Source organism: Balaenoptera acutorostrata, chromosome 15, assembly GCF_949987535.1.
Source record: "Balaenoptera acutorostrata chromosome 15, mBalAcu1.1, whole genome shotgun sequence".
NCBI lineage: Eukaryota > Metazoa > Chordata > Mammalia > Artiodactyla > Balaenopteridae > Balaenoptera > Balaenoptera acutorostrata.
Genome location: NC_080078.1, coordinates 38379487 through 38391722, shown reverse-complemented (window position 1 = coordinate 38391722; position 12236 = coordinate 38379487). Strand labels below are relative to the sequence as shown.

The following is a 12236-nucleotide window of genomic DNA, read 5'->3' as shown; positions in this document are numbered from 1 at the left end:
CACACCGCGGCCAATCAGCGCCCGCCGCCCCGCCCCCGGCCAATCAGCGCTCGCGTACAAACCCGTGTCCTCAGCTCGCCCCGCCCTCCGGCCAATCAGCGCTCGCGGCCACACCGGTGCCTCCCTCGCGTCCGGCTGCCGCGGATCTGAGGGCCACCTGAGAGGCACCTGCGCAAGATCCTCAGATTTTCTCTGGGGAGCGGGCCGTGTCCTCAGGCCGGGCAGCCCCGGGGCAGCCACTGGACAGCCGCTCCCAAGAGGACGGGCGCCGCGACTCCCGGGCACTTGGCGGAGTCCGCGGGACGGCTCTCCGAGGTAGTTGGTCCTCTCCGGGTAGCCTTCGGCGTCCGGTGGCCAGCCGGGCAGAGTCCACGTGACTCCGGGGGGCAACAGGCAGGAGCATGGCTGCCACCAGACCGCTGTCCCGCTTCTGGGAGTGGGGGAAGAACATCGTGTGCGTGGGCAGGAACTACGCAGATCACGTCAGGGAGATGCAGAGCGCCGCACTGAGCGAGCCGGTGCTGTTCCTGAAGCCGTCAACCGCGTACGCCCCCGAGGGCTCGCCGGTCCTCGTGCCCGCCTACACCCGCAACCTGCACCACGAGCTCGAGCTGGCCGTGGTGATGGGCAAGCGCTGCCGCGCCGTCCCGGAGGCCGCAGCCATGGACTATGTGGCCGGCTATGCCCTGTGCCTGGACATGACCGCCAGGGACGTGCAGGACGAGTGCAAGAAAAAGGGGCTGCCCTGGACTCTGGCCAAGAGCTTCACGGCCTCCTGCCCGGTCAGCGCGTTCGTGCCCAAAGAGAAGATCCCTGACCCTCACAACCTGAAGCTCTGGCTCAAGGTCAACGGCGAACTCAGGCAGGAGGGTGAAACATCCTCCATGATTTTTTCCATCCCCTACATCATCAGCTACGTTTCAAAGATCATGACCTTGGAAGAAGGAGATATTATCTTGACCGGGACGCCAAAGGGAGTGGGACCCGTTAAAGAAAACGATGAGATCCAGGCTGGCATACACGGGGTCGTCAGTATGAGATTTAAGGTGGAAAAGCCAGAATATTGAGTGTATACAAAGCACCCTAACTTCTTAACACGTTTCAGGGGGAAGGGGAACAAGACAAAAGCAAGAAAAGGTTATTTAATATGATAATACTTTAATGAGAAACCAATTTTTTAAGATGATTGGATTGCTATGCCTCAACTCAAGGAAGATGGACTGTCGGAGAAAAACTTGATCTAGAAGAGCTGGGCCAGAAATGGAAAGGAGAAGCAGTGCCTCCTAGGAAACAACAAGCCAAATGTTCAGAAAACTTACTTTCCTTTCCTGAAACTGGACTGGATAAGACTTCAGTGGGTCATTCTGGGACCACGTGTTCAAGACTTAAAATCTGCAAAGGAAATGGAAAAGCACGTTTCATCAGTGTTTCCCAAAGCCCCTTGATCATGAAAATCATCTGGAGGTATTTGTAAAAGTAAAAATTTCCAAATTACTGGGCCATCCCAGGCCTAATGTATTAATTAATGGAATCAATCTCTGGCACTCCAAGTGATTCTTATCATGCAAATGTGGAAAAACACTACTCCACATAGTTAATTAAAAGTTTTATTTAATAAGTGAACAATTAATGAAAACCTCACTTGTTTACTTAGGGTGTGTATTCTGGCCCATAGATTCTGAGTTCAGGAGATAATTTTGAAACTATTGTTTCCCAAATAAATATGCTGTCTTTTGTGTGACCTAAAAGTGTACTTTTTTCCCCCCAATAGTGGTTAGGAGGGACACATCCTCATTAAGGGGCTTCAGACCTTGGTCTTTGGCCTTTGGCCTCCAGAATACTGTGCTTTATTAACAGAGTTAATCAGCACCTGTACCTCGCACCCAGCGATAAGGAAGCTTCAGGGAAGTCAAACTGCCTCTGAGTGCTGCTTTTGCTCTCACCTGCTCCCTTCTCTGACAAAAAGCTAAGTGAGATGCACAACACAGCTGTCAGAGTGCCTGGCGGAGTCCTTTAGGCTTAGGCAGGCAGGAGCTCCTGCTGTTAGCCTAAACAGAAGGCACCTGCTGGCTCCTAACATTTATTGAGCACTTAGTACTACTAGGCACTGTGCCAAGAGTTTTCTGTGTATTATTTAATCCTCAACAAAACTGGAGGGTGGTATTATTACTACCATCCCTGTTACACAGATGGAGACAGATTTAGAGGCTAGCCAGCCTGGCTGTATGGTCACTCAGCTAAGTGGCAGAGCCAAGATGTAACCCAGCCATCCCAAGACCAAATCCTGAAGTCTTTTTTTTCCGTATTTTTTTTTATTGAAGTATAGTTGATTTACAATGTTGTGCCAATCTCTGCTGCACAGCAAAGTGACTCAGTTTTACACATACAGAAATTTTTAAAAAATATTCTTTTCCATTATGGTTTATCCCAGGAGATTGGATATAGCTCCCTGTGCTATATAGTAGGACCTTGTTTATCCATTCTAAATGTACAAAACCTGAAGTCTTGACCACAACGCAGGCTGCGTCTTTTAAGTAGATATATTAGAAAGTTCAAATGTTTAGGTATTATGCAACCCCCAATTTATAATTTATTATGAGGAAGTGTCATAGTTGGATTTGTTTATAAAATGTCATGCTATCTTTTATCTTTTTTGTTTTGTTTTGTTTTGTTTGGCCACATCCGGGCCGCAGCAGTGAAAGCCCAGAATCCTAACCACTAGGCCACTGGGGAACTCCCTTCTTTTATCTTTTAATAACATTTCTTTTTACAAATGCTTAAACAATAGATGTTTATTATAGAAGACTCAGAAAATATGTATAAGCTAAAAACCAAAACACCCCAAATTTCATATGCAGAGACAGTCCAAATTAAGCATTTGGTGTACTTTCTTACAAATCTGCAGATGTAATTGTGATCTTTTAAATAGAATTTGTTCATATCATACACTTTTCTAACCTTTTTTCACTATATATCATGACTGTCTTTTCATGTCAGTCAGCACATTTCAGTGATTGCATATGATGAAGTCAGTCCTCCATTTTTGGTCATTGAGATATTTTCTAATTATTTGCTAGTAGTTATTTCCTTTGGCTAGGTTCCCATAGTGGGAGAGATGAATCAAGGGTATGCTTATATTGAGAGTTTATTAGTAAAACTATCAGATATGAGGTCCAGCTGAACCAAGTCTACCAAGCTGACAGATCTGAAAGCAAGCTAAAGGTACACAGCAGGAGCAGTGTTCACATATGGCCCCCTTGGGTGAACAAGCCAGCATCCAGCTAATGTACGGTGCCCCTGAGGTCAATGTTCACCCAGTGGTGGCACAAGCTTTGTCACAGACAGCTGCTATCAGCATTGCAGGTATAGCACACAAACTCCTTGACTGCAGGAATCAAAAAGAGAGATACCAATTCTCATAATTCCTGATGTTGCTAAAATCGCAATAATCCTAATACCCAGAAAGTACATTTTCACCAACTTTTATTTTTGAATAAATTTAAACCTACTATAAAGTTGAAAGACTAATACAACAAACTCCATATACCCTGCACTAAATTCAACAATTGTTGACATTTGCTATGTTCATTCTCTCTCTTCCCACCCCACACCCTGTGTGTATACACACACACAAACACACACGTTTTGGAAAACTGAAAACTAAGTGAGTTGCAGAAACACTCTACCCTTTCAGCATGCATCTCATAGAAATAAGGACATTCTCCTATATAGTCACAATACCCTTATCACAACTTTTAAAAAATCCATGATATTATTAGTTCATATAGAGTATATGGCTTGACATCTGTTCTTCTGGACTTTTTCTTTTTTTTAATTGTTCATTAGGCATATACTGTGAATATCTTTCCAGGTCGGTGCATATTTTCATAACCACTTTTAATGACTGTGTCTTAGATCATGTACCCCAGAAGCAGAGCCTTACGTGGGGATATTTGTTCACGTGATTTTTAGGAGTGCTCTCAGGAGAAAGGAAGTGAAGAGGAAGTAGAAAAGGCAGGGAACAAACTAAGAAAGAACAGGGTCTCAGAACTGGAGATGAGCTTCAGTCCACTGACCATCCCAAGGGGAAGTCATTGCCAGAATCTGCTCCCCCACCTCTCCTGTAACTTCCCCAGGTAATTCTCCAACCTTCATAGAGGCTGAGGGCTAGGTGCCTACCAGAGATCTGGGTGGAGCCCAACACTCCCCTAGAGAAGTGGTGCCCAACGTTTCTAGCACCAGGGACCGGTTTCATGGAAGACAAGTTTTCCACGGGGGGGGGGGGGGGGAAGGGGAAGAACGGTTTCCAGATGATTCAAGCGCATTGAATTTATTGTACACTTTATTTCTATTACTATTACATTGTAATATATAATGAAATAATTATACAACTCACCATACTCATACATACAGGAGGTGGAGCTCAGGTGGTAATGCAAGCCATGGGAAGCAGCTGTAAATACAGATGAAGCTTTGCTCCCTCTCCAGCCACTCACCTCCTGCTGTGCAGCCCGGACCAGGGGTTAGGAACCCCTGCGCTAGAGGTTGCATAGGTTTCAAATGCTTTGCTACTAGAAACTATGATGCAAGGAACATCCTCCATACACATATTTGGCACTTATTTCCTTAGGGAAAGTCTTAGAAGTGAAATTGATTAAATAGTTTGCACGTTACATTTTGATACTTTTTGCCAAATTGCCCAGGGGAAAGGATATACTAATTTGTACTTGACAAAGGATATACTAATTTGTACTTGACCTTTTTGCTCACACCCTAGCCAACACTGGGTATTGTGGCTATGATCTTTTTAATTTGCGTTTCTCTGATTAATAGTGAAGCTGATATCTTTTCATGTGTTTATACAGTTATCTTTTTTTAAATAAATTTATTGTATTTATTTTTGATTGCATTGGGTCTTCGTTGCAGCGCACGGGCTTTCTCTAGTTGCGGCGAGCGGGGACTACTCTTTCTTAAGGTGTGCAGGCTTCTCATTGCGGTGGCTTCTCGTTGCAGAGTACAGGCTCTAGGCACACGGGCTTCAGTAGTTGTGGCTCGAGGGCTCTAGAGCTCAGGCTCAGTAGTTGTGGTGCACGGGTTTAGTTGCTCCGCGACATGTGGGATCTTCCCAGATGAGGGATCAAACCCGTGTCCCCTGTATTGGCAGGTAGATTCTTAACCATTGCACCACCAGGGAAGTCCCCACAGTTATCTTCTTAACAAGACTATTGGGCACATCTTTGGTGTAAATGTTGGTGTAGGATCTGATTTCAAGGAAGTTTTATATTTCCTTTCAATACAATTAATTCATATGCTAAAACCTTCATATATTCTAAAGGGAAAGAGTAAAGTAATTGTAAATCTAACAAGATACTAGAAAAAAATTCAAATTATAAAAGCAGAATAGACATAATACAACAAATATATTGCCAAATATGAGTGCCAATGATATTGCTATACCTCGACATTTACAATAACTGGTACTTATTTTCTTTTTTTTAATTTTTATTTATTTATTTATTTATTTTTGGCTGTGTTGGGTCTTCGTTTCTGTGCGAGGGCTTTCTCTAGTTGCGGCAAGCGGGGGCCACTCTTCATCACGGTGCGCGGGCCTCTCACTGTCGCGGCCTCTCTTGTTGCGGAGCACAGGCTCCAGACGCGCAGGCTCAGTAGTTGTGGCTCACGGGCCTAGTTGCTCCGCGGCATGTGGGATCTTCCCAGACCAGGGCTCGAACCCATGTCCCCTGCATTGGCAGGCAGATTCTCAACCACTGCGCCACCAGGGAAGCCCCTAACTGGTACTTATTGATCATATACTAAGTGCATGAGTCTAAGCACTTTACATATACTAACTTATTTAGTCTTAACAGTTGCCAGCAGGAGTTGGTATATTATTATCCCCATTTACCAAAGGGGAACCACAAATGTGGAGAAGCTTAGAGCTGGAGTCCATCCTGGGAGTAGCAGAGGGGGTTGAGCCTGCAGCCACAGAGCCTGCCCACTCAGCCACCTCCACATCTACCTCCTCTAACTTGGCCTTCATGTCCCATCTATCAAGTGGGCAAAATAACAGTAATTGCATAAATCAGATAATATAAATAAAGTGCTTATTACAAAATCCATCACATTAAAAAGTATTCAATAATGTAACATTGTTGCAGCAGTTTAATATCTAGAAACTTATCCCAAAGAAATAATTAAGAATGTGGCCAAAGATTTAGCTACAGCCATCATTTGTAATAACAAAAAATGGGAAACATTTTAAATGTCAAATGTTATTAGATTGATTACATTCACTATCATATACTCATATAATAAAATAATATGTAGCTATTGAAATTATGTAGAATATTTAATGGCATGAAAACTTTATTATAAATTATTAAGTGTAAAAGCAGGTTATAGTATAACCTGTATTTGTAAATTATATGTGTTTTTAATTTTTTGGTTTTATTTTGTAAATTATATGCTTTAACATAGATGGATAGAGAGATGATAAAAACTCAGGAAAGACATTTACAAAAATGTGAGATGCTTGTACACAGATGTTCAAGGTAGCTATGATTGGCTAATCACAATAGCCAAAAGGTGGAACAGCCCAATTGTCCACCAAGATATTAACAGATAAACAAAAGGTGGTACATTTATCCAATTCATACATACTACTCAGCCATAAAAAGGAATGAAATTCTGACACGTTATAACATGGATGAACCTTGAAAACGTTATGCTCAGAAAAATAAGCTAGACACAAAAGGACAAATATTGTATGATTCCACGTATATCAGGTACCAAGAATAGCCAAACTCATAGAGACCAAGTAGATCAGAGGTTATCAGAAACTGGGGGAGGGGGAGATGGGGAGTTACTGTCTTAATGAGTACAGAATTTCAATTTGTGATGATTAAAAATTTCTGGAAATGGATAGTGGTGATGTTTACACAAAATTGTGAATGTACTTAATGCCACTCAATTGTACACTTAAAAATGGTCAAAATGGTAAATTTTATGTGATGTATATTTTACCACAATAAAAAAACAAAACAAAAACACATTTATGGGCTTCCCTGGTGGCGCAGTGGTTGAGAATCTGCCTGCTAATGCAGGGGACACGGGTTCGAGCCCTGGTCTGGGAAGATCCCACATGCCACGGAGCAGCTGGGCCCGTGAGCCACAATTGCTGAGCCTGCGCATCTGGAGCCTGTGCCCCGCGACGGGAGGGGCCGCGATAGAGAAAGGCCCGCGCACCGCGATGAAGAGCGGTCCCCGCACCGCGATGAAGAGTGGCCCCCGCTTGCCGCAACTGGAGAAAGCCCTCGCACGAACCGAAGACCCAACACAGCCAAAAATAAATAAATAAATAAATAAATAAATAAATAAATAAATAAATAAGAAAATCCTTTAAAAAAAAAAACAAAAAAAAAAACACATTTATAAGAAAAGAATATATTTTCTACCAGTTTAAAAAAATTGGGATGGGAGATTATGGGTTTTCTTTTCTTTCCTTTTCCTTTTTTTATCATTTTCTCTAATTTTTCTACCATAAACACATAAAACTTTATGAAAAAAATATTTAAAAAGCAAAAACAACTCCAGGGTTCCTCAAGATGAGTAATAGGTGGATAAATATATATTGTGTTTCTGCCACGTACAGAGTATTGAACCACAACAACAAAAACCCTCACCAAAGCAGAATTAGGAAAGGAAAACTGTATTTAAATGAACCACTAATAGAAGATTAGGAAAAATTATATAGTCACCAAACTATTTATGTAAAGCAATATAAAACATGTAGATCAGAAGTCACTAGGACCAGGAAAAGCAGCTTCTGGAGAGTAGCAGAGAAAGAGAGATCCTGGACAGGGAGTTGTAGATTTTGTGTTGATGGGACAGAATGCTTCTTTCTTTCATGGATACTTCAAGTACCTGCATTCTGGCTAATCTACAGCCAAATTTTAGATACTGACCAGTTTGTAATCTTCATTCTGTGAATGTGTAAGTTAAGTAAGCTCTATGAAGTACCTCTGATTCAGTGTGGCATGACAGCTAGCCCTGTAGATTCCAATTTCATCAGATGAAATAAGCAACTGTGATGTCCCTCTAGTGACAGGCATGGGGTCTCCTTAGTTAAATGCCACTGAGAGGTCACCATGGTAGCAGTGAGGAAGTCATGCAGAGCCCTCTGCTGCCCACTAGGCCTTCACAGGCCTTGGTTAGGGAACACTAAGTACTGCATATGCACCTACTTTGAGAATGCTGGTATTTTGCACCTGTATTATGCAGTTGAGGCTAGTGGTGAAACAGTCAGAGCAGCTGAGGGCCATGGACTATAGGAGCCCAGACAGCTGGTTCTGGCACCCAAAGTGCCAGGTGTTGGCACTTTGACACCTGCTGCTAGAGGTCAGAGCCCCAGGAGGCCTGGCACAGCAGCGCCGGACACACTATCTAAGCCAGGCATCCTTGTCCCTGCACCACTCTCCTTCCTTCCTTCCTTCCTTCCCTGTCCACCTTCACAATTCACCCTGATTAACACACCTATCCCCTCCCCGAGGGAGAAAGGAAGGAAGCCCTTCATCAGGTACACTTGATATTTGCACAACTATGGTCAAGATCTTCATTACATCATTTATTACCACAATTTAGACACACTAAGTGTCAACTCATATCCCTCCCCCATGGCTGCATATGGTTAAAGCCTGAGAAAACATTACTGACAAGATAAGTTTATCTCCCAACACCAGCTTTATAAAAGAATTTCGTTCACTTACTTCTTTTTTTTCACTCCTGTGGTGGGTGAAGTGTAGCCTTTGAAGTGCCAGACCCAAATTACGCTGGACAAACCTCCCACACTGTGGATCAACACTGACCGCAGCGGTGGGTCTGTGCCCTGAAGCAAGTGACCAGTGACCGGAGATGGTGTGGAGCTGAGCAGAGCGCTCTGGGGCTGCTGCAAAGGCAGCTGAAGTGGAGGGACCGTCCCCCTGTCAAAGCAGAGCAGGTCGCCCACCCTTCCAAGTTCCTAAGACTCGTCACCGCTTGTGAAACTTCTGAAGTTGGTCTCCCCCGAGTTGATTCAGACTCACAAATGTCAAGCCTGAGTCAGCAAGCCTTCACAAGCATCGGGTAGCTCTGATGTGTCATCAGAGAAAGCAACCGACTAGAAGAGCTCTACAGTGATCAAAACAGTTGCACAGTATCACCCATGGACTTCTGCCGTCCCCACCCAGCACTGGAAGAACCGGTCGTCTGTGCCCATCAGCTCCAGCAAAGTAGTCTGAGCCATATCCACGTTGTTTTATAGGTTCTGATCTTTCTCCAGGCAAACAAGACAAAGAGGATAGGGGCTTAAGAAAAGAAATCATTCATATCTGTGGGAAAGATTAAACTTGTTTATTAATTCATGCAAACACTTTCCAACTTGGGAAGAGAGAGGGCAAAGCCAGTAGAAAAGGCCTTCTAAGAAATGAACTTGAATAAGAGGGAGATTTTAGGATTTACTCTTAACAGACTCCAGGGGGAAACAGAATAACAATTTACAGAAACATTCTCACCACATTTCAACAAAATACAATTTTATCTGTAATTTTCAAACTCATTTTCCACTTTAAAGGCGGTTAAAACTCGTATTCTTTTCCAGAGTTTAAAATGACGTCTGGTTTTTAAATATTTCCTTGTCCAGACAAGTTCCTACTTGCCTCGATAGGATCTGCGAGCTTACAGGAGAGCACACTCACTCTCAGTCCACCCCTTGCTCTGTGAGATAAAAAAAACTGCAGGGAGAAAAAGAGAGTTAGTTTCTAAAATCACCTGGTATACAAAGCTGAAAACCAACGACCACAAATAAAGAACAGCAATGAGTTTCCTTCACAGATATGAACAAAAACTTCAATTAAAGCTGTAAGACAATGGAAAGAGTTCCAGTCTCAGGCAGAGTTGGGAGAAAATTATAGATCTGGCTTCTGACAGTGATTTTGTAAAAATCCACATCAATTTTTCATGACCTTTTTCTCAGGTAGGAAAGTTGGGATTTCAAATCCAACATGTAGAAAAAAGGGCTTAAAGTGTGTTCAAACAACCAATTGTGACAGACGTGAACCCACAGCAGTAACGTGACCTGTTAGAGCACAACGATATCATGATGCAGTTGATTAATAATGATGTCTCACTTTTTACAATTTACAAAGCACTCTCACCAACATTTTATTTAGTGTAGTGGAAGGACACATCAGCTAGGCATTTTAATTTCCTTCATTAATGAATTGAATTAAATCTTTGACATGTATTCATTTTATTTTGTATGAGTCAATTTAACCTTTTTGAAAATTATTCTTTAACACTAATATCAGATCTTACAAGATCTGTGATACTAATATCACTATGTGTTTTAAAACATTGAAATGAATAACTCACTTTGAAATCCCTCCAAATGAACCACTTTAAGTAGCCATTATTTTTAATTGAAATATGATAAATATACAAAATGTCCTATATGGAAATCCTTTGTTTTTATCTTATTAGCAGAGCAATGTAAGTTCTTATTTTTTAAATTACATGTTCTGTTTTAACTGATTTATAACAATTGAAATTGTATTTGAGGCTCACAATCTTTTTTTTTTTTTTTGAACACTTTTATTATTTATTTATTTTTTGGCTGTGTTGGGTCTTCGTTTCTGTGCGAGGGCTCTCTCCAGTTGCGGCAAGCGGGGGCCACTCTTCATCGCGGTGCGCGGGCCTCCCACTATCGCGGCCTCACTTGTTGCGGAGCACAGGCTCCAGTCGCGCAGGCTCAGTAGTTGTGGCTCACGGGCCTAGTTGCTCCGCGGCATGTGGGATCCTCCCAGACCAGGGCTCAAACCCGTGTCCCCTGCATTGGCAGGCAGACTATCAACCACTGTGCCACCAGGGAAGCCGGAGGCTCACAATCTTTATTATATTTTGTGATATAATCACTACCTGCTTGAAATCTTTGTTAAATCTGACAAATATCTTTTTAACATATTCTTTGGAAAGGTACAATATCCATTTACTTGAGAGCAATTTGTTGCTATATATGAATCAAGTTTGGGAAACTATAAATAAATTACCATGAATTTAAATTGATCAAACTCAGAGCAACTGGTACCTCCTGTTTGGAGGGAAACCACAAAGTTGGACAAGGATCTGAGTATATGCTGATTTGGGAATAGACAGTACAGTATTTAGGTGGATTCATGCAAATGGTGGAAGAGATGCAGTATATTACTGTAATTTTCCCCCTTTGGCCTAGTAATGAAGAGGCCTCAAACTGAGGTCCTAGAAATATTGTTGAGGCCATTGGTGACTCCATGTCTGCAATCTATTCAGATATGCTTGAGGCTGCAAGGAAAGGAAGCCACAGGAAAATGGGAAAACCTGCTTATGAGGCTGAGATGGAGCAGACCCAGTGTTCTCAAAGACTCTTTCAGGGTATCCATGAGATCAAAGCTATCTTCATAATAATACGAAAATGCTGTTTGCCTTTCTTACTCTCATTCTTTCACCAGAGTGCACTGTAGTTTTCGAGAGGCTACATGACATGAGATGATATCATTGTTCTAACTGCTAAAAGAATGTGTGCTCATGAATACATTTAAAATTTTTCTCAATGTTAAGTTCTAGTACAATAAATGTTGACAGATATAACTCACTTAAGAGCTCAAAAATTTTTAAGAGTGTAAAAGAGGAAACATCTGAAATAATGTAGACTGTAGCCCTATCTCACCTGTGACCTGGGGCAAGAAGCAACATTTCTTGGTCCTATTTTCCTCATTTGCAAAACAAGGGGAGTTTGTCCCACTGCCCATTTTACACTTTTAACACTAAGGTTCTGTGGCCTTCCAACACTGAAGTGTTGCTATTGCTGCGGGAGTCTGCTCTGATCAGAGTTGTAGGAGCACAGAATTTTAGAGGCTTAGAGAAGTTAATTAACCTCCCCAGGGTCACATAGGCTGAGGAATGGTGGGACTGGGAGTCAAACCCAAGTCTGTCTCACTGCAGCATTTAACTTGCTATTGAATACTGCTCACTGAAGTGAGGAGCATCGCACATGGGGGCAGGGGGGGACCCAGCTTTGACTCTAAAGCCCAGTTCCTAGCCTTGGAGTTAACATTAACGGCGTTAATATTTTCTTTGTTGGTCTTTTTCTTTTGTATCATTTGTAACTTCTTTATACTATATGAAAAAAGCTGATTACTTCCACTGTTTCTATGGTAGCCAAATCC

The 12236-nt window shown here is 42.4% G+C and overlaps 2 protein-coding genes across 4 annotated transcripts in view; one reads left to right on the top strand and one right to left on the bottom strand.

Moving 5' to 3' along the window:
• Positions 1–110: 110 nt before the first annotated feature.
• Positions 111–4259, top strand: FAHD1 (fumarylacetoacetate hydrolase domain containing 1). The gene has a single exon (XM_007181687.2). The coding sequence runs from the start codon at positions 402–404 to the stop codon at positions 1065–1067; it is 666 nt and encodes a 221-aa protein (XP_007181749.1). The 5' UTR covers positions 111–401; the 3' UTR covers positions 1068–4259.
• Positions 4260–9364: 5105 nt separating this feature from the next.
• Positions 9365–12236, bottom strand: part of MEIOB (meiosis specific with OB-fold) — a 32891-nt gene continuing 30019 nt past the window's right edge. For 2 of the 3 annotated variants that reach the window (XM_057529626.1, XM_057529627.1), the window contains one exon: positions 9365–9767. In XM_057529626.1, the coding sequence (XP_057385609.1) occupies positions 9657–9767 (111 nt within the window). In that variant the 3' untranslated portion in view covers positions 9365–9656. The remainder of the gene's footprint in view (positions 9768–12236) is intronic. The other variant, XM_057529628.1, reaches the window with a different exon arrangement.